The 23,115-nt window shown below is 37.9% G+C and overlaps 1 protein-coding gene across 6 annotated transcripts; it reads right to left on the reverse strand.

The window, feature by feature from the left end:
• Positions 1-515: 515 nt before the first annotated feature.
• LOC118787755 (paired box protein Pax-6-like) lies at positions 516-22,183 on the reverse strand. Of its 6 annotated transcripts, none has more exons than XM_036543403.1 (13): positions 22,027-22,183; positions 15,345-15,489; positions 12,121-12,174; positions 8,748-8,878; positions 8,242-8,283; positions 7,937-8,152; positions 7,433-7,598; positions 3,125-3,280; positions 2,805-2,887; positions 2,516-2,666; positions 2,140-2,252; positions 1,623-1,773; positions 516-1,340 (listed from the first exon to the last, which is right to left on the reverse strand). In XM_036543403.1, exons 2-13 carry the CDS (start codon positions 15,355-15,357, stop codon positions 1,255-1,257), a joined length of 1,362 nt encoding a protein of 453 aa, XP_036399296.1. In that variant the 5' UTR covers positions 15,358-15,489; positions 22,027-22,183; the 3' UTR covers positions 516-1,254. The 6 variants fall into 6 exon arrangements, with proteins under 6 accessions (XP_036399296.1, XP_036399298.1, XP_036399299.1 ...); XM_036543405.1 differs by lacking the exon at positions 22,027-22,183 and adding an exon at positions 18,164-18,215; XM_036543406.1 differs by lacking the exon at positions 22,027-22,183 and adding an exon at positions 18,183-18,199.
• Positions 22,184-23,115: the final 932 nt, after the last annotated feature.

Below are 23,115 nucleotides of genomic sequence, written 5' to 3' on the forward strand. Positions count from 1 at the left end.
ATAAAATTAAATTGAAATATTTAAAAGACAGTAGTATAGACTTTTCATCTTCAACACAATGCACTGACGCAGAACCCCTTTTGCATGACATGGTGTAACTACACACCATAATATAATTCACAGCATGGGCAGTCCATGCTAGAAATGTATGTCACTCATAAATAAACAATTGCTCATTTAGCCTGCAGTTAAACATACTTGAAGCCAATGTAAAAGAACTGAAAATGTTTACAAAATTAGCAAAACAAGACTAATAATGAAAATAAAGTTGTGTAATAAATGAAATACAAAGGCTTTGGTCTGTTTTTACAATCAACAATGGCAATCTGATATGTTGTATACACCTTCCAAACACTTATGTTTAAAACTCTGACAAGCATTTTTTAATTAATTATAGGAATGACATATCTCTACTTGCACAAAAAAATTATTTGAATGTAAAACACTATAGTACAACTATACCTAAGAACAAGTAAGTTTTACCTGACCTAAAGAAACGTAGTTATGATGCGTGGAAATGTGTATGAAACATCTATAGCATATTCTGGGAAATATAAATGAAATTAACTTTATTATAGAAATTGTCCTGGGAGATTTCTAGGGAAGACAAATACTTATAGACATAAACAAATTGAATTATATTGAAGACACAATCTACCATTTAGCTACCCATTTTTTTTCACTTTCTGTTCAGTATACTGCTCCCACATACACATTGTTTGTCAACAAACTTTGAAAAAAGCAGGTAAAGGGGCTTACACACAGATAGTGTCTTTTCTTCCAGCTCTGCATTGGAATGCTACGAGCTTGCTGCGTCAGAGTCCACAATCTGTACAAAGGACAGTGAAGTACTTGATATAAGTTGATTAAAAACTACTTGTTGCAGAACATCTTGCCTGCGAGTTGTCCTTTTTTGTGGATGCAAGACCAAGTCAGTCTGATAGTCCATCCATGGTTGTTCTTGAGTTTGTCATAACATACAAATTTTCATATACAAAAACACAAAAAATAACATGTCCGCAACCGAAAACAAAGATAGTTTTGTTCCATTTAGGATATAACACCGGGCACTTTACAGAAGTCCTTTCTCTTTTTTCCTTTTTTCTTCAAGTTTTCGTGTCCCAAAAATTATAGCACGGGCACAATTCCAGTACAAAAATGTCTCTTTCAGAGTCAGTCTTCTGTCTTTTTAATAAAATACTGCTGGACAGACAACTTTCAGTGGAAAGTCAAAAGGTGAAATAGTTCTTCTCTTTACTGCAGTCTTGGCCAGTATTGGGACATGTCAGGTTCACTGCCAGGAACTTGGACTGGGACAGATACTCCAGGGGAGATGAGACCTGAAGAATACATGCAGCAAATAAGGAATCAGTCAGAATGCTATGTGGTTTATCAAAAAAGAACATAGTAATATGTATTACAAAAAACACCTTTTTAAAATGTGTCAAATCTGACACTGAACATAACTTTATTTGACCACACCATATTTTGAGGAAAGATTTACAGAAGAAAAGAGGCTAAACATTTGCAAACTGGACTTTTGGTGTAGTTGACAAGAGATGCATTATCTGGTTTTATTTTATTAAAATCATCAAGCAAATAAAAAAGAATTTTCTACATACCTGTTGAAGTTGTACCAGAAGTGGCCATTGATTGGCTGTTCATATGTGCCTGCATATGAGGGGGTGTGTATGTTTCATAGCTCCGTCCATTCACTGAAGGACTGGTGGGCAGCATGCAGGAATAAGAGGATGTCTGGCTGGGTACTGGGGGCTACAAAAAGAGAATAGATATATATATATATATATAGCCTTCCAATCTCTAAAGCCAATCTATGGGTGTTACACTGAGGCATGCAGCACTGAAAAGCAATAAAGAGCACTAATTGTAAGCCACAGCCATTTTTACAGTTTTAAGATGAATATTGCATATAAAGAATTTTTAGAATTAAGCATTAATAGGCTTGGTGATGATAGATACATGATTTATCATGAGATATCTTATACAAGTATTTTGATGTATATTTTGCATCTTGTACTATGCATAATACAGTTATTGCAACAAAATTACATAAAACAAGGTTAAAAACTGTGGAGGTACATTTCCTTTTTAGGTTATTTTCTGACACATTTGGCTTACTTGCATAGGCAGGTTGTTGGCCATGGTGAAGCTTGGCATGGGTGGCAGAGCACTGTATGTGTTCGTGAGAGCTGTGTCTGACCTTCCCAGCATTGCTCCTGACGTGAAGGACACTTGTAGTGAGAAGGAGAGGTTATCAGAAACTGATCAGGACATTTCTGATGAATAACCATACACTGACATTTTCCTTCAGTTACCCTTGCACTTTATGCCCAACTTCCCCCATCACCCCACATAACATCTCCAGCTTGTACCTCCTGTAAGTCGATTCCAGGGACATCTAACGACCAAATGTTTTGTTGTCATTTCCAATAATGTACTGTAATTTGTCTCAGTGAATGCCGAGTTTTGTGCATGAGGAGCGTGGCGCTCTTACCAGGCGTTGTGGGCTGCGGGATTGGCTGGTAGACGCTCGTACTGAAGCTACTGCTAATGGGAATGTGACTTGATGAATTGCTCGCTTGTCTTCGCTGATTTCTGAGTTTTTCCTCTCTCCTCCACTTTGCTCTTCTGTTAGAAAACCACACCTGCAAACGCATGAATGTTTGACATTGCAAAGTAGGCCTACTTGCTAGATTATGATGACACAAAGTTGTAAACTAATATTACCATTGCTATAATTGTCCATGCATTTCTCTGACTCATTAACAAATGCGTTCGCTCACCTGTATTCTGGCTTCAGGAAGGTCGATTTTGGCCGCGAGCCTTTCCCTTGCGAAAACATCTGGATAATGCGTTCTTTCAAACTCTGAAAAATAAAATATATATAAAAAAACATATCCACGAAGCGTTTTAGTCGCATCCACTGGGGTTTTACTGTTTAAATGACCCAAATGTTAAAATGATCCAAACAGAATAATCATTAAATGTGCGTGTGAATCTGACGTTATGTATTTGAGGGGATGCATACCTGTGCATTGATCTATGAAAAGATGAATTAGGTTGGCCAGAAGGAAAAATAAATAACGCGTAGCTTGTCACCTACCCTTTTCTAACGCTTCTATTTGCTCTTGGGTAAACGACGTGCGATTTCTTTGCAATTTCCTCTTCAGCTGAAGCCTCATTTGGGTCTCATCCGAATCTTCTCCGTTAGAGCTGATTGAATTTGTGTTTTCACCTCCATCCTGCTGCTGACAAGCATCTGTAAAATAGGGGGTTGCATTAATACAAATCCCAATGGCTTTTTGGTATCTACCGCTGGTTGTGAAATCGCATTTACTGGTGAATTTTATAGCCTAATTAGTTAGCTACGCCAATGTAGTGGCTCGCATAATCGGGTAGGATGTGAGTAGAAAACGTCTAAGGATCCCATCACTCCGCGACTGTTGTATTCGCTTGCTGAGAATTTTTGCATTTCTTCGTTTTTAATTAAATGGTTGTTGTTAGATGTGCATTTCGAAGTCCTTTTATAATGATGCGAATATCTAAGGTGAAAACACGTCCAAAAGGGACTTTGGAAACAAGTCCATGGTTGAAATTTGATTACCGAGCTAACTCGAGCGTTTTGAGTCAGTTACAAAACGAAAAGAGACACAACATACACTTTACGTTGTATTCTATAAGATCGGTCCACTCAATAAAGAGGCCATGTGTTTATGGTTGTCTGCAAAAGCGTTTCTTTTAATGTTGGGCTTTATCAGAAGCGTGATAAAGATAGTTAAAAGTAGATGGGTTTTTCACGTTTGTTTATTGATGGTAGAACTGGTACAGCTTATTATTCAGAAAAGATCATCGTTGTGGTTACCACTGGGACTATAGTGTTTACAGCATTTTCAATAGCACATGTTCCAGGTTGTGAAATATTGTGAGGAATATTGTGATACTTTTCTGGCTCTAGGCGGATCTTTTATTACAACTAAACAATGACCACATTGCCAAAGGGGTTAAGAGAAATGTGGCAATTGTGGTTTAAAAAAAACCCTTTCAGGTCCTCTGAAATGTTTTAAAATCTAAAGTCTCTCCTCCTTTTAAACTGTGCGACTCGTCAATGGTATAGTCACCATATGGGCGTTAGTAGACCTATTGAGGTGACCACCAACACTTGAATAGAGGGAGCAGCTTTTCACAATAACACAATGCGGGTGGAGTAAGGGAAACTATTAAACTCTTGGGGCTGGGAGGGTTGGCAAATTTTCGTGGGCAGAATTTTGAAAACACAATTGAAGAAACCAACAAAAGGATTCTCTCGAGGCCTGTAGTGCTCCGCATTGTGCCACGAGGATCCCAGTCAACAGACTTTTCAGTGCAGTATGTTAACCTCTATGCACTACTATCATTAATCACTGTCCACTGGGTTTGCCCGTTCAACGCCAGTTAGGATTTATACCCTCTATAGGCAATCAGTGAGAAACTCTGTGAGCATCGTGAATAGGGCAACCCTGTACTCATTCCTTGCTTGCTTAGTAAAGACGCTTAATAATTGTTCGTTTGTGAGTTTCGACCTGTTGCTTTGTTGGATGTTTATACTCCGCCAGCTTGCAAAAAACTAAACGAAATTCAACTTAATTGTCATTATTGGGGGAGAAATAGTTGACATAATTTCAAGCGCTTTTAGTGGGTGTCTTTCTATGAATTACTTGTTTCAGAGCTGAGTTTAAAGGCAGAATACTTCCTGGGTTATCAAACCCACCAGAACCACTTTCTCAACAGAAATATTTTTTATTTACCCTGTAATGGGTGCACATTTTCACGATGGTCTGCTGATTCAAAAGACACTGCTTCAGCCATCTGTGATGATATGACATATTTACACGGCTATAAAAGTAGTCCCTTTTGTGTACAATGAGAAAAGCCATTCTCAAGGTTTTTCCGACCACGTTTTAGTGTGAATCAAAGCACATTTCTCTGTCCAATAACTCATACAGTCATATTATGCTATATTAACTATAGAGATTTTAAGTTTTAGGCATTAATATAACCCGCAGAAATAACAGGACAGACAGGCAATTAAGGGATTGGTTTAATCCGTAAAACAGAGTGAATGAGTGTTCCATTATACCACAGCCAGACTAGCTGACGCTGGACACAAGAGTTTTGTTGAGGAAAAAAACCCATGCGAAATAAGAATAAGTCCTTAGTATCACAGTATCTCAGTCAACTAGGCGGAAAAGCCTCAAAAAGCGAAAAAAACAGTTGTACTGCTCCCTAAAAGCACGAAATTGTTATAGTTTTTAATCTCCTCGTGAAATGGTTCTCATTCCGCGTCCTGTCACTCTCGATGTTTTCATTATTTTATTCACAGTTCCGTGCCGTTTATCAGATTGCAAACATATTTGTTCCCCTCTGAGACCTAACCCCGCATGATGCTTTTTAAGTAATAGATTCTTAAACCATTCCTAAAAGATTAAAGATTCTTAAAAAACGTGATTCATGAGAAAGAAACGAAGTATATTAGTAGGATAACAATACACACCACCGTGTCAATTTTATTTCGGCTAATATTTTTAAAAGAAAGATGAAAAACAGATTGTTTTCATGATGTTAAGAAAATATTTAGAAGATCACCAGGTCCCCTTGAATAAATAGGCCTATGCATGGAGTACCAGTGCACGTTCGTTAAAGCCATGAAAGTCTTGCATCTGTCAAATGACTTGCTCTTCAATATAAAGCTCACGGTAAAAATGCGCATCTATGACAACGTAGATCATGTAGATCATCACTCTATAAGTAATTTTTTATTAGTTTACTAATCCTGTATAAAAATAATAAAAATAACAATAATAATACTAATAATAACAACATGTGTTGATTGTTTTATTGAGTTATTATTGATTTCCATTAAGAATACATTTATAGATCGGTCGTTACTCAAGTTAACGTTATTACTTCAGTCAGCAACCTCACGAGGAAAATAGAACACCGTTTTACTCAGCCACGGAGCGCAAAAGCAGGGGCTGAGAGGTTTATTTTATTCCTTAACAGGAACCCATCCATGTTTACAGTGAATTAGCGTGAGGGGTTATTGTAAATATTTAGCGACAAGACGTTCGTGGGCAAATTTAAAGTAGGACTACGCAACCTTATATCTCAGTTCTCGTTACATAACGATGTTTATTTGTCAGGTGCTATAAAAAAAAAGTCGGCGAAGAATGAGATGTTTTAAAAAATTTTAAACCACCTCCTATGGCAAAGTTCACGTGTCGGGGTCCTTTTGGTTAGTTTTCAGAGCAAACGCGCATCTGTGTTCAGGAATGAAAACTGCATTGTAGAAACTCTAGCTAACAGACACAGAGTAAGTTGAACTGGTGAGTTATAAGAAACTGGTCCGGTAGTTAACAGCCCGATATTATGCAGAAAGCAAAAACATCTCTCTTTATCTGTATTATTCCCATCGTATATTGTTTAGTTCCCTGAAAACTGACATGTCTAATTGGCAAGCGCTGCCATATCGTGTCCAGGGGTCTCTGGTGGAACATTTCTACAGCTGTCTCCTCCAACTAGGCGTTTATTCATGTCGCCTTAATGAGAAACAAAACGTTCTCTAATGAGCAATTACATAGCGACAGAATTGTTCCCATAACAAATTCTTGCGTGTGACAGAAACATCCTTTGTACAGATATCCCGCACACTGTTTCTGATTTGTTTCTTCCAGGGTCGGGAGTAGGGGGAGGGGCAAACCGCAAATAGTTGGACTGACACCTTCACCGAGAAGACAATTCTCAGTCACGCACAGTCTTTACCCACACGGAAGACGTAATGATGTTGACTAAAGCACGGCGTAGATTAACCCCAAATAAATATGCTCTGGATAGTATTCGTCTGTGGAATTATTTGGTAATGCTTTCAGGAATATCAAAGCGTGCAATTGGTCAACAATAACTACGTAAGTAGAGAAACAATAAACACTTCATATTCATATGCACTTATATGCAGTCGTCCAATATACAACTTAGTGCATTTAAGCAATATACCGTTTGAAAATTCTGCTTTAGTTATTTTTATAAATAAACACTATTTTATATTGCTATTAGTAGTAGTTGTGGTATTAACAACAGCGACTGCGACCATAATAATAATAGTAATAATAGGACTAATAACGTTGTCATATCGTCATATTTCACATATCATCATATATCTTGTTCATAATCCTAATAAAGTGATTATAACAACGCTAATGAGTCACTAAAACAGCCAGAGTACTACTACCACTATTATTAGCAAAAAATAATAATAACAGCCATTGTCTGATTTTTTATTTGTATTCTCTTCTTGGTTTGCTGGTGGGCGACTAGTTTTTTGTTGTTTCGTTCTTCCTACAGGTAATTTTAATTATATATTTAGAATCGGTCTTACCCTGGTTTGGTTGCCCTGGCACCGAAGTTCCGGGGTACCAGCCTGGCCGGGTCCCCCATGTCCCCGTTTGACCGTTCAGCATTCTTAACTTGTCATACATGCCATCTGCACCCATCTGTTGTTTCTCGCTAGCCAGGTTGCGAAGGACTCTGTTTATCGATGACACCTGAAAGACGAAACCAATGTTCCCCATTAATCAAAAGGCACTCTCCATGTTGTGATTGCGCACTGGCACGCAAGTGGTCTCTTGCGATGCTTAACATGGATACAAGGGCGTGACAGACTCTTGCGCTAATATACAACAGACTGTAGCAACTGAACAGGTAGTAAAACTGAGAACCTAGAAATCCTTGTTAAAACAGTAGTCAATAAACATTAAGCAAATGTTTTTATCAATTTAGTGTTACAATTACAACGCGGCGATCATTCCTTCAGCCAGAAAATGTCATGTAAAATTAAAAAGTAAAACCAAATATCTGAATAACTTACACACAGAAAACTTACACTAGGTATGTTGTCGTTGGTGCAGACCCCCTCTGATAGCAGTCTGTCTCGGATTTCCCAGGCGAAGATTGAAGGGCACTCTCTCTTGTATTGCGCAATTTTGCTGACCACTTCGGGAGTCGCTACTCGTGGTTTGCTTCCCCCGATCGCCCTGGGTCTGATCGAACCTGTTTCATAGTACCTTCCAAGGATCTTACTCACGCACCCATTTGATACCTGAATAGAAAACAATTGACACAAATCACATACATTATTTAAGACTAATATCATATATGTAAGTATGCTTCAAACAATGATAAGCTTACGTTTTCATTGTCCAGCACTTGGACTTTTGCATCAGCATGGGTCTATAACACAAAAAATATATACCTTAAATGGTACGAGAACTTATGCACTTACTAAAATGCATGTATTAGTTCATAAGAGGTCTTAGGAAATCGAATCAGAAAAACTATAAAGTGGGGGTAATGCCATTACATTTAAATCATGTCATAACAATCTATCTCCAGGAATTCGTTTATATAATTTCATCCTTTAAGACGACTTTGCCGTTTAAAGGGACAAATTGAATTGGCACTAAATGTGCTGATGAAAATAATCTATTAATGTTTGTAGAGATCATACATGAATTTGACAACCGAAAGATAAAGCGGCAATAAAAAACAAACAGGAAATAGTATCTGAATTATCCAGTGTTAAGCGTCTTATTTTGAATCTATTTTGTTTTTGTTCTCAACACGCATTTGCGCGTTCGCCAACTTAAGGTTGGTATTTTATTGTTCCAGCCATAACAGACACGTAGTCTCATCACCTGCAGAATCCTGGAGATGTCGCACGGACGCGCGCCGCTGTGAGCAAGCTCAACTATTTTCTGTCTAGTTGAGTCCGGCAGTGGTCTACCGTTGACAAAAACTCCGCCAAGCTGATTGACACCACTGTGACCTGGACAGAGATAGGAAGGGTACTGTTTATTTCATGCATAGCCAAACAAAACTTACATAAAAACAATTTAACTGGCAATTACATCTCCCAGGTATAACTGTTCAGTGCTGAATTTGCGCCCTTGAAAGGTACGAAGTAATAAAGAAACTTTTGAACATTTAACATGAAAATAAAACAATGATAAATACTTATTCACTTTATAATAAGCATGTAATTATTATTATTATTGATCAACAGTAATACACTTGCAGCTGTACCTCAATTGTGCTCACGGGACACGGTCATTATCATCTAATACGATCGACTGTCTTAATTTACGCGTACAGAACATCGATTTAGCTTAAGCAGCCCAAAATCATCTGGACCTGAACATCTCGGTCCCGTCAAGCCAAGATTAGCGCATTCTAAGGAAAGACGTTCGGCATCCGCGCTAAGCTTTACTAGGATAAAATGGAACATCAGTTGCATCATTTATATGTTATTATGCTGTACCGCATTGGTGCATTTCAATATACTTACAGACATAAACTCACTTAAATTAGGCAGACCACAGCGGCCCTACGATGTTTAAAACACCAAAATGATGTAAGGCAAACATATTAACAGAAAGCCCAATAATAATACAGCGCGGCAGCAAACCTGAAGTCCAATCGGAAAGAATCCTCCCCTGGAGTCGCTTTGCACTAGTTCTCCGTTCCCTTCCCTCTGAAGCCTCCCGTTAAATTGACTCCAAGAGCACAAGCTCCTTAGCAATAAATAAGCTCCAAATATAGAAGAGGGGGAAATATGATGAGCCTGTCTGACATTTGTCTTTAAAATAAAGCTAGCTGCACGTCAAGTTTGAGCTTAATTTCTGGAAATAGGCGGAAGTCGCCCTGGATCATGCATGGAAGGCTAATTGAAAAGATCAGTTGGAGCACTTGTGGCAGGCATGTCACTTTATGACACTGCTCTGCTTTTGAAAATCGCATCGTCACGACAAATAGTAGCATGATAAAACGACCCTTTCTGTCTGCATTTGGATATCACTCAGGCTAAATTGGACTCTACTCAGTTACCCTTCAAGGGAAGCTTCATTTTAAGGTAGCCAAGGGCTGCGCGCGAGCACAATAGGGGCGCGCTTCATCTTCAATATATTGAAAGTGACGTTCCGCTTTTTTCTTGCTAGTATTAAGCAACAAACCTACATAGCCATTATTTACACCCGCCTTGCTTATATTCAGTAGACTATCACTCATTGTATTATGCAGTAAATATCTATCAAAAAATCTGGAATTAGATTCTTCATATTAAGTAGCACACATATCATTTGACAAATAACCGGAGTATCCACAGAGTTTGAAATACGGCAACTAAAAGGCTAATTTACATAGCCCCACACATGTTACGCTATGTCCAATGATCTCTCCAAAATAAAATGGAATATCCATCACCACTTTCCCTTTTCTAAATTGAGGGTTATGAGAAATTAAAATTCTCGTGTGTCTCAAATTGTTCGCCGCTCTGAAAAACTGCGCTGAAGCTTTATGTACATTGACCCATCTATCTCACATTGCTCCGATAAATCCAGTTGATCGATTAAATAGTCTCATAAGAATGTTAAATCAAGCTTTTACTCGAAAGGTTAAGTCTTAATCATTATACAATTCCCCACAGAGAACGGCGTAGATGTCGCCCGATGGCAATGATTATGCGCCTTGTATTCTATTACCTGTCAACCAATAAGAAAACATATGGTGTCAATTTGGCTGCTCTGCACCATTGACACCGAGGAGTTATTAACACAGAGCGTGGAGATCCAGCCGCAACCTTTAAACAAACTAAAGGCTTCACATGAATGTTATCTTATCAATAATTCGCACTAGAGATCGCACACCATAACACTGTCCCATCCCATTAACACCAATCGCAGACAAATCAGGAGCAAGGATATTACACCATATTGATTATTCTCTTAACAAACAGGATTTCACAATCCCACTGAAAACAAGCAAACAAGCAAATGTACTGCAAGTTAAAAGCGGAGTTTATCATGACAGGATATAACACATGTCTGTCCAGTATGTAATATTGCAACAGTAATATATTCAATATCCCTACATATATCGGATGTAGTATATGAAAATGATATGTTGGAGTTCTTGTGAAGACTCAATTATCTGAAAAACATGTCCTACTTTGGATAACCTAAATTCATGCGTTTTTTGGATTTTTTTTTTTTTTTTTTTGGTATAAAGAGACTTTCACGCACAGACTACGAGTGTCATCTTTTCTGTGATTTCGTATATAAACTGACTTAATTTTACATGGTCAGGATAATGTATTTTCAGAGTAAAACAATATGAAACACAGAGTATTATCGAGGTGAAGATAATCAGAGTAAATCATTTCACACACCTTCGTTACAGATGTTATACACCTTTTGGCCAGCAGTAAGAAAGAAAATATGTTTAACTTTTGTTATGCTGCCAACAGCGAGATATCATTATCACTGATTCAGATAATTATAATGTAAAGTTCAATACGAAACAATCACTTGCAAGTTTGCAGTTTCTTAATTTATTAATTAATTCTTAATTAATTCTTAATTCTTAATAATTTCCTATTGCTTAATTCTGAAGCAATGCATTATCTGTCTTGATACCTCAACTAGATATATGTAAACTTATATGGTCGAGCGTGCCCATGAAACAGGTCTGGCATTTTTATCAAACTGCATTTATTCCACCCTCAGAAAAATGAAGCATACAAAAAACATTATATTCCCCCAGTTCCATGTAATGTCCATTGCCTCCTCGAGCATGCGACTTGGCAGGCAATCCTAATATTAATTCAGACGGTTCTGCAATTATTTCATATCAACTCAAGCAGAAACTCTCCCTCTCTCTCTCTCTCTCGCTCTCTCTCTCGCACAAACACACACACACACGATATATAAACGATCGTATGAATTACATCGACATATTCTTTTACCGATTATCTGAACATTTAAAACAAACATAGCCCCACAAAACCATTAGCAAGAATGATGACAGGAAAAGCCACACTGACTGTGACTTAAACAAGCACAGTCTAAATATGTAGGTATGTGTGGCCCACTTTGACAGCAATTCAGCTCTCAATACAGACAGAGTCGCAAACCCACTCAGCCTGCTTAAAGGCTTTTAATGCGCCATGCACTGCCTCTAAATATTCTCATGTGTGGTTATTAGGAACCGTTTTACAGAAAAAAAATCACTTACTGTTCTGCATCATGGAGGCTACGCCAGACTCCCACGTGGCTCGGTTATAGTATTCTATTAGTCATAAAAAAAAACAATAATAATGATCAGAACTGACATTTTACAGTAGACATTTTCTCAAGTTGTACCTTTTATGCACGTATTGCTCACAAAGTCCAGCAATAACCATGCTGAGTATAAATTCATATTCATGTTATTTAGAACCATGTGTCTTTGCAAAACTTGTTTTTTTTTTCTTTTCAATATGAAAACTTGCCTGGAAACAGAGTTGTCTGTCCGCTTAAAACAATTAAAAGAGTCTCATCTGCCGCTCACTAGTTAATGTCTTCCTAGGACAAAGCAAAACAGTATATTAGTACACCTTTTTGTTGAGGATGAGGATCTACCGTCTAAACCAGCGATAGAACTGATAGAAATGTGTTAGCAATTGCAGTTATTTGAATGCTTTTTCATAGCCTTTTTAACATTTAAAAATAAACATCTTTTACTTGACTTTTTAAGTAAACCTGTTTGAAAGAGTAACTGTGAATATTTTCGTTGTGGCCACTAGCTCGCACATTAAGGACGATCTTGGCCATTGGCATTACTCGTCGGTCTAGTTCTTGGGCCGCGACTGTAAACTGAAACTTTCACTGGTCGTTTCATGTTATTGTAACTGCAGCCCTGCCGATATGCAACGGCCGCTGAAAAGGATTTTCGAGTTTTGCTTCTTTCACCAGAGTCAAAAACATCGAATTTCTATCATCAAATTCATCAAATTTTATTTACTAGTTCCGTCCTCTTTAGATCCTTTCGTCGAAAGTGTACAGTGACACACGCTGTCTTCCTCGCCTCACTGCTCTGTAAAGTAAAGAGCAGGAGGGGGTGAAGACACTGCAACAAAGCCTGCTGAATTTAAACAATAGCTTCCTTTCTGCCTCTATACCAAAATCCAGAGAGCAAAATTCAAGCTTCCTAACTAGCATTACAGCGTTCAACTAAACGTACCAACAAGTCTGTAGAATACAAATGCTATGGGGACCCCCTCCCTTCCCCAACACACACACACACACACACACACACACACACACACACCTGTTTACTGGTATCAGCTATCACCCCGTGTCCGTTTCCCTACGCTTTTTGTTTGCTTCGTTTTGGGAGATTGAAAAGGAATTTATTGGTATAAATATCGAGCGGTAACTGTGTGACTGGTGAGAGTTGTTACGGGTTGTAAAAAGATACAACAGCTCAGTAGGGTCCCAATTGGAAAAAGACAATCGTAGAAAAGAACCCATTCAATAGGTTTGCAAAAGGGAGGCCAGTGAAGAAATAGCCTTAGCCTTCATTTTTCTCCTTTTAAGAAAAAATAGCATTTCAGTGTGTGTATTCTAGCGGCATTTACAAATAAACATAGGCGTACGGACATAGTGGACGAATCGCATGTGTCTCGTGTAAAAGAAATACCTTGATATTGCCTCCTCGAAATGTTTTTGGAACTTCCCTTTCAAATTATTTTTGAGGAATGTCTTGAAATGTACATGCTCTTATGATTCCCAAACTGCATTGAACACAGGAGCAGCTAGGCCTACATTTTATTTAGGCCCCCAGTATACAGTGAAACCTGTAAAGTTACTGCGCCCATTCAGCCCAATGTAAACGCTGCTTAGTTTTTTTAACCATAAATTCCAGTTCTTATACATATCGGTGTTTCTCATTGTGTTTACTATGTCCATCCAAAACAAAACAGTTTTCTGCTTTGAACTCCTTGTTTCTCGCATTGGAATCATGTTCATTCTTAGTGTTCCTGCTTTTTCACTATGATGATTAAAGTTTGCAGGTGGTCATTAATTGGAAAAAGCAATTTCTCAGCAACAAACACCACCCGGAAGTAACCCGAAATATGATAAATCCTCCACTTCCCTGGGTCGTCTTCGCGTTTGTATAGAATTATTTGCACTCTGTTTTACCCGGCTACGATGCTGCCGTACATGGTTAGGTTAATGATTTATTTAAAGTTGAAAAGATTGTCCGTCGTTGATGAGGTCAGTTGAGCCTAATCTACATTTCTTTTCTCCCTGCTGATCCGTAACTAAAATCGCCTTAATTAAACATGCTTATTAAAGGCCGGCATATCATGTGTTCTCAGGCTTCACAAGCAGAAATACACCCGGGTCTGAATAAAGACTACGTTTATTTAAGTTTATTAACGTTTCTATTTATTGTGTTTAGCTAAATCACATTACTTAAGTTTCAAATTTTCAAATTTCAATTTTGCTAATTCAATTTTGTAATTCTACATAGGCCTACACACACACACACACACACACACATATATATATAACATTGAATTAGCAAAATGTATGTGTGTAATAGTACATGTCTTCACTCATTCCTATACGTATGAGGCTGCGTTAAAACTCAGAATATGCTGAACTACTTTTAACTTTAAATCTTAGATTTCAATACGCAGGTTGTTTAATCTTTAATAGCAGCTTGTAAAAACAATGTTCTCGCATTGTGCATATACTTTTAATTTTAACAATTTTAATTATTTTATATATATAGAAATATAGTATTATATAATGTGTTTAATTTTTTGATTGTTGCCACAAGTAATTATAACAAGCAGTTTTCTCCAAATACCCGATTTGACGCAGTTGATTTTTTAAGGTCATAAATTAAGGGAAACATTTTCACCATGGTGCGATATTGCGAAGGCGCTCGGCTGAGTCGTTTGCCTGTATGATTCAACCTGACATCCCTCCTCACCGGGTCATTGCATTTCCATTCCTTGTACTGATCACTATCTTGGCCTAATGTGACTTTTTACTCTTTCCTGTCATAAATAAGCATTAAATCATCCGCAGACACCAACAAATTACAGCAACAGATGCATATAAATAAGCAAGGAAGCCAACGTAACAGTGCTTCAAATTGTTCACTTCGCTGGAGAGTATACAAACTCTGGTCAACGATGGGGATGGCACGATTCCTTATGATTTCCTGTATGAGCCGAACTATATACTTATATGTTACACGTACGTCTGTAATTTACAAAGTATTACTCATTACTTTACAGTCTTCTTTGTGTACGTTATGAACATTTTTCCAATACTTTCAATATTCTCACTTACACTTAGCTGTTTGTACTTTTGTGTGCATTGATATCAACATATTTTAATCGCACATCCCGTACTGTCTGGAATACAGAAATAATATGATAAGAAGATACCCCCACTCACCTTTCTGTGGCATCCTGCTCCCGCCGTCAAAACCCTTATCAATGATTTTCTGAGTAACAGAAATTGAACAGGAATGCCGGTGAATATCTTGGAAGAGTTTGCTGAAGAATAGTTTCCCAGTGATCTTGAGTACAGATGGAAATCCCTGCGAAGAAGACAGAGATTGACAGTGTTGGATGTCACAACTGCAAAGAGACTGAAAATGTGCGGTCGTGTGTGTGGGTGAGTGAGTGAGAGAGAGAGAGAGAGAGAGAGAGAGAGAGAGAGAGAGAGAGAGAGAGAGAGAGAGAGAGAGAGAGAGAGAGAGAGAAAGAGAGCACACCTATGCTGATTGGTGATGGTACAAGTGTATTAATGTATGTGTTCCTGGTCTGTGCCTCGCCTCCACTGTTCTACACTGGCCCATTAGGAAAACCTGACCTCTGTCATCATCTTCCTGCAAAACACTTCCTCCTACGCCGCTGCCAGAGCGGGAAACAGGGCTGAGCCAGAGCTCTCTTTTCAAACCCACTAATCACTCCACACATGCAAATGCACTTCTCACTCACACACACTAAATATTTCCTTATGCAAAGCAATTGGATTGTCTCAAAGCTGCCTATTGGACGGCTAGGCCGTTCTCACCGGCTCAATTGGCTCCGTTGTTGGAATACAGAAACGCTCTACAGCTAAAGATGAAGTTGCACATGGAGAAAGGGCGAACACAAGTTGTACATCAGTTTCAAGCAGCAAACGTGAGCGACGTTTACGGTTTAAATTCTAGCGCTTTTTAAACGGTTCTAAAAATTGAATGCAGTTTCCTTTTTAAATAATAAAAGTAGGTTTAACGAACCTACGAACGAACGTGTAATTCGGGTGTAATTATAGATTGTGCTTTTCTACATAAGCGCAGCCATGATCAATAATGACGAATTAACGTAAATGTTATTCATTTTGTCGACACTTCCATTTATATGCATATTTGTTGAGACGTTTTCTTCTGAAGTGAAAGTGATTTGTGTTCACCTCTTGGTGAGCTGTATACTTGAGGACAGAACAGAGCAGGCATTGAAAGCCGTCGTAAAGAAAGAGACATATTTACTTTGTACGTTAAGTGCATCTGTAAACAGCGTTTAGTAAGTGTACTTACTAAAACAATCACAACCGCTCTCCACGTGTCTCTGTTGACTGCCTTCAGTGTCCGATAATATAGTGAGCTCACTGTTTCCACTGAACGGCACACGGTATACAACAGAGCCCCAACAAACCACTCGATGGCCTGCTTAAACTAAGCACAACTAATTTCAATTGATTGTGTTTCCAAGATGCAGCTCCACTTCCGTAGCTTCCAGAAAATAACACGGAAAGTTAGTAAATTATTTTGCGTCCATGATCACACACCAGGTCCGCATTTGTTGAATGTCTGACCATTAAAACACACATCAGTACACTCCAAAGCAACCCCTGAGTGCCTGATTTGAGGTTAGACTCAGAGTACCAGTCTCGACTCGGGGTGTTCCAATCATTTATTTCAATGGAACAGAGCGGGTCTCGGGGAATGTGAATCGCTGCGGGTTGCGGGGGGTATAGCAACAGCAAAAAAAAAAAAAAGGGGGGGGGGGGTGTCAGAACGCGCAGAGCATAAAATGAAGCCGTGGATGCATACACTTGACTTCTTTAGACATGAGAAAAGTGCTAAAAGTCAGAGCTCATCAATAAACTATCTTGAAAGTGAATAAGAGTCCTGACAACCATTGCATTCCTAACTAAAGTACAATGAGGAGACAAACGACACTGCCAAAGAGTTTGCATCTGAGTGAAAGGCTGTCTGAATAGGAGCGGGATAATGAGCTGCCCGGACCGTCATGCACTGTCATTTTGAGTCCTGCCGCGAAGCTGCCACTTCGTCAAATATTTTCAAATAACTCGCTCTGATATTTTGTTATATCTCGCGTGTGCCATTTCTCCCGATGTTGATGGCTAATAATTCGTTTTGGCACTCAGTTTTGTACGATAAAACGGGCTTTTTAAGTGAACAAAATAAACGAGTTTTTTTCTTTTCTTGCAAACGATTCTGTAGCCTAGCTATTTGTATGGCTGCTGGTACAGTCACTTTCATGGAAACTCGCTGCTGGCCGTCTAAACAGATCGGATCGGGGTGCTGTCACATGATATTTCAGTTTTCATCTTGCTTTGTGCACGTTGGATCGCAGTACTACTGCTATAACCTTTCGAAATCAAGAATTCCTTTATGGAAGTTAGTTCTTAAATCAGCGGTAACAGCGTTGTCCAATTGCCCTGTGTGAGAATCTGCTTGTGTAGGTTGTACATAACATACAGGCCTTGAAGTGTGTGTGTGTGTGAGAGAGAGAGAGAGAGAGAGAAAGAGAGACAGAGAGAGCAAGAGAGAAGGGAAAGCAACAACGTATACTGTACATATTAAGCGGTTACGAGCAATGCAAAAAAAGTTTTTGCTTTTACCCATATGTGCAGAATGTGTTATATTATACGTATATATGTCACATGTCGTTTTCTTATGTAGTGTCTTATGTAGCATAATCATCTCCTCTTAGTATGTTTCAAGTGCTGATAAATAAAAGTTGGTTCATACACATAATCATAACTAACAAATAACAAATGACAATATTATCGTCAATGACATTTTAGATTATATTTTTGTCCGAATATACTAAGATATATTTAAACGGAAATACATACTTAAGATGTGGGTGGACACTAGTGGTCACTTTTTTACTTCTTGAGGCTAAAACTTTGCCACAGTTTATGGAGGCTAATGCATTTAAGGAAGAAATTAAATTTTACGCATTTTAAGTACAAACCCGACTCCTTGTTCTTCACCTCATTGAAGGAGTTCCCACATGAATCTGTCGTGTAGTTTTGATGTGTGCTCAAATAGATGATCTTTGGAAAGCTGTAAATCCACACTCTTGAGTTTCCTTTAGGTTGAAAAAGTCTCATGTGTTTAATTCAAGCTGTAGATCAAATAATGACATCGTAGCCATTTCTTAAATCAACTTGATTGAAGACACTTATGAGAAACTATTTTTAAAACTATGTTTTTCAGTCCATTTTGGAGGAACAAACCTATGCCAGCTCTTCGGGTTACGATCGCGATGTTACAGACTATCAATTAGCCCAATAAGGATTAGCTGTAGCTAATGCCAGGCCTTAAAAAGAAATCCTAATCTTGTCGCTATTTTTCCCTCGGGCAAAGTGGTCTTTGTGCCCCCTCTAAAAACTTTTAAACAACAAAAATCATACGGGGAGGGAGATGGTGGTGAAAGCGGCTGACGTCATTCTTGGAGAGAGAAAGGTCTATTAGAAAACATCAACAAAAGAGACTGGGTGCGTTGGCTGCCATTGATTTATCAGGATTTGAGGGAAAGGGGGACCCAGGAGCCAATGAGAGACTCCAGAGAGACCTTTATCATCTCAATAATTCTCTAATTGTAGGGCGGGCTGGTGAGTCTTGGATGGAGATGGGGGAGGGGGTGTCATCGGGCGACTAAAATTATTTTCGTCTTCCCTAGACGTCGGTATTTTATACAGTTTAAATTTATAATTTATAAGAACGTTTATTTCCGACACTCGCGTTTCGAGGCCCACAACTCTAGAAACGGACGATGTATGCACCTGTTTCGAAATCGAAAGGGGTATTGTTAAAACTTTTCTGTTTGGAAAGTTCACAAGGCGCCATTTTAGCACGGCCATAGATTCATTGGTTATCGGTTCGGATTATTTTGGCAATTAATACGTTGCTCCCGTTTTCGTGTTCAGTTGTGTGTAGTTATAGTAAAGTCTGTTTTTTGTTGTTATACAATTTGAAAATAGTTTCTAAATAAAGAGTAGTTTGTAATTTATGTTGGTCTGCTTAATACAAAATGTTAAGTTTGTGTTTGCAAGCACTTTATGTATACCATTTGTGTTTCCCAGTGATAGTAACTATACATTAAGTAACGAAATACAGGAGACCTTTAAGTGCAATGTACATTGTCAATATTGCACATTATATTATCACATGCCAGTTGAAGTTACGCTAACTAACGAAAGAGGTTTAGAATGGTTATGTAGTTTAAGGCAGATCCTGAAACGATGAAGTAAAAAAGCTATACTTAAGTACAAGGCCTAGGCCTGTGTTAGCTTGGTGTTGAATCTGAATTTTTTGAACATATTATTTTGCAGTAAAACGCGTTGTGGGGGCTTCTTAAAATAAGATAATACGTTATTTACGCCTTATCATCGCTACAATATTCCTACACAATGTTCCTATTAAAATAAACCAAGGCCCATTTGAACGTTATGCCAACTAAATATACAACCACATCAAGAGACGTTTAAAAGAACAAAACGCTGCCGTGTGTTGTTTACGTATGTAAAATTGACACACATATACAGGTGAATTGCATAGCCTATTATAGCCTACTTGATCTTTTAAAGACTGCGAGTGCGTTTGGTTTTCTTGTATTCATATCGATAATATTTTAAAATTTCAAAATATGCTTTAAAGTTGTGTCTCGTATAAAATTTCTGAAGTGTAACCCTCTGGCGTCGGGATAAGTCATAGCCCATTGTGTGTCACGCATAATGACGCTTCATCTTCCAGCATCCAATAAACAATAACGTACACCTTGTACATACCTGGTATATGTAGCATACAAACAGCATCTGTTTACTATGTTCTCCCTTTGACCACCAATTAAAATTCTAAATATCTTAAATTGTATAAGTGTCATCACTGGGGAGGGTTGAAGATATATTTATGTCACCAGGACTTTTTTCCAGATGTCCACATCTACTGTTGACATTTCTAAAATTTGATATTGCAACTAAACTCTCTAACACGCAGGGTTCTTAGTAAAATTACAGGCAATGGTACACAATATATTGACAGCGATTTACAGTACATTTTCAATGTTTCTGTTTTTCTTATACTATTACATTTGAAAATATTTTGAAGGAGCGGTCTCTAGTCGTCATATTTGAATCTTTCGCTGATCATTATTAAAAACCAACGATGCATTATATAGTCCTCTGAACTGAGCATGCGGTGTGTGGACATTTGTGTGTTAATGGATGTAACTACTAACTATATGATATAGTAAAAGTCTGGGGACGTGTGTTCCATAGTCTATGTTCATATTTTATTCATCCTGTTTAAATACTATTTTACGCGTTTATGTGTTTTTGCGTGTTCGGTATATTCACTCTCATGTTCACTCCCCAAACGTTTTAGAAGTGTTTGATTGACAGAAGACGGTGAACTTCAGTCCCAGGGTTTGAAACAATCTAACCGTAAAACGTTTGATTTGAAAAACACATGTATGTAAGATTTTTTCCCCCTTTTGCTGTTGTTTCTTTTTACACTACATAGTATGTGACGAAATTAACGAACAATTATCGAAAATAAAACAGGCTCAAATTCAAAGTCAGGTCAAACCGCGTTGCCCGAAATCGACACGTAACTCCACCATGGTAAATTATATTACAGGTCTATTTCATGGCAGGCATATCCTGGCAAAAGACTTTCTAGTCGGAGGTAATCGTGTCACCGCTTTTCCCCCCGCGTGACAGCTGGATAAACACAATCTCCAATAAACATCTCTAATTAGGGAGGTGGATCTCAAAGCAGGGTGCGCGATTTATTATAGCGTATACTATTCGCTGGTTGCTACCTATTCAATAAGGCTGCTTTTAGGTTCAGATAACTGCTATTAAATGTGGGAATGATGTTGTTTCTTATTTCTGCTTTTTTTAGGCTTAGACTGTTTCTTTAGACACTTTTGAAGAGTTTTAGTTTAATTTCAGATCAATGTAATAAAATATTATTATTATTATTATTATTATTATTATTATTGTTGTGTTGTTGTTGTTGTTGTTGTTGTTGTTGTTGTTGTTGATGATGATGATGATGATGATGATGATGATGATGATGATGATGTTTTACTAAAGTGATTATGTTAAATTGTTAGTGTTTATGGTTCTCATTAGTCAAAGCGTTTGACATCTAAACCCTATAATAAAAAATAATATTCGGGCAGTTCTAGTTCTTGCCTGCCATGATACAATCTATGGATTTACCAGCTGTTTGAAATGGCGTGTCAAACCTTAAGTATTTTTACTCCTGTTACAGAAAAACTCCATATCCCCCCAGATACATTAACACCTAACGATCTGGTCAGAAAGAGGGTGTGACAGAGATTTCTGTAACGTGACACTAATGCTCTGCCCCGGTAAAGATCATTAATTACATGTTACTTCATTCTGAACTCTACGCCAAGATATTTAGTACCTGCAAACCACGACACTTTCATTCTAAGGCGGGAATTCAGATCTGGAGAAAGACCATGCAGAACCATGTTTACATTGTCACTCCGGCAGTTTTAATGCTCCAGCTGTTACATTTGAGTTTCAGACTTTGACTTTTACCATGCAGTTTTATAGGCTACAACACGTCTAGCATAAATTGAATTTTATATCGCAGTTAAGGACCCATAACTCGAGTACGACAAGAGCCGGATAAAGCCGTAGACACGTTTAAGGTGGAAAAAATAAACACACTAGCGAGACAGAGATAGCATAAACATCTAGTTAACTGTGTCAACACTTGCTCTTTGCGAAAATCCTGAGAACAACAAAAGTATGTAGCTTTAATATTTGTGGTTCACGAAGAATTCAGTCCTACCTGGAAATCGGTGTCCGATGCTGTGGGGATTCCACTGCTAGTTTTCCCACCCCAAAGCCGTTAGAACAAATGACGATGAAGTTTAATGTCCAGTTTGGGGTCTGCCACAGAGTTTAAATGTCAATGAGAATAAAAGACGGTCTCTTCCTTAACGCCAACTTTCCCTATATCAGCCTCAACTTGGCAGTGATTGGCTAGAACGACGGGGCGACGTCACCTTGCACAGCACCTATCGTTCCGCTAACAGCGTAGTCGCAGGCAATACGCTGGTAGAGTTGCATTCATAAATGAAAACACACGAGTGCAAGTGAACATGTACTTATGGCATTGTCGAAATATACGAAAAGAAGCTTATGAGACTCACATGTATAACCCAGTAAGGATAATATGCAGAACGCATAACTATTGAATGACAACACTAACTTTAAATTAAATTCAGCATAAATAAATGATAAATGTATGTATTTCATTCTGGTCTTTATGGGTTGTAATAGACATTATCATTATTTCATCACACGTTTTTAAAGTCCTATTTAAGCCAATCAATACAGTCATAAACCGGAATAAAACTGTATGCTATTATATTGAAAGAAAAGCATGAGAAAAGCATGAACTAACTTCGTGTAAACTTTGCCAATGACAAGGGTAAAGTATTTTTATTACACATGTATGTTTGTTAGATACTAAACAACATAGCTGATCTCAAGTAATCAGAAAAATTCTCATTGTTGCTAAGTTAACGATCATCGATATTTGCTCATGTATAAAATCAAGCTGTTCCTTCATGTTGAAGACTTCAGCTAATAACTCAGATCAAACAGGAGAGAGGAACAAGAAGACACAGTTGTAACATCCCCAGATCAAACAATATCCCTAAATTTCCCCCAAATGAAGTCTGTTAGGCAACCAAAATATCTATATATATGTGTTTTGCCTTAAATTCTGACACGTTATTTTTGTTGGTTTGTTTTTTTTTTTCTTTTGGCTTTTATTATTATTATTATTATTATTATTATTTAATTAATAACTTCCTCTTCATTCCCCGTTATTTGTTTGAAATGTGTATGTTATAATCACGACTTTGGGTGA

Source organism: Megalops cyprinoides, chromosome 13 (assembly GCF_013368585.1).
Source record: "Megalops cyprinoides isolate fMegCyp1 chromosome 13, fMegCyp1.pri, whole genome shotgun sequence".
Taxonomy (NCBI): Eukaryota; Metazoa; Chordata; class Actinopteri; order Elopiformes; family Megalopidae; genus Megalops; species Megalops cyprinoides.

Coding starts and splice junctions, on each gene's coding strand:
- LOC118787755 (XM_036543403.1), bottom strand. Junction 7,599..7,936: donor CCAACGACAACATACCTAGT/GTAAGTTTTCTG, acceptor TTCGTCTTTCAG/GTGTCATCGATAAACAGAGT. Junction 1,774..2,139: donor CCAACAACCTGCCTATGCAA/GTAAGCCAAATG, acceptor CTCTTTTTGTAG/CCCCCAGTACCCAGCCAGAC.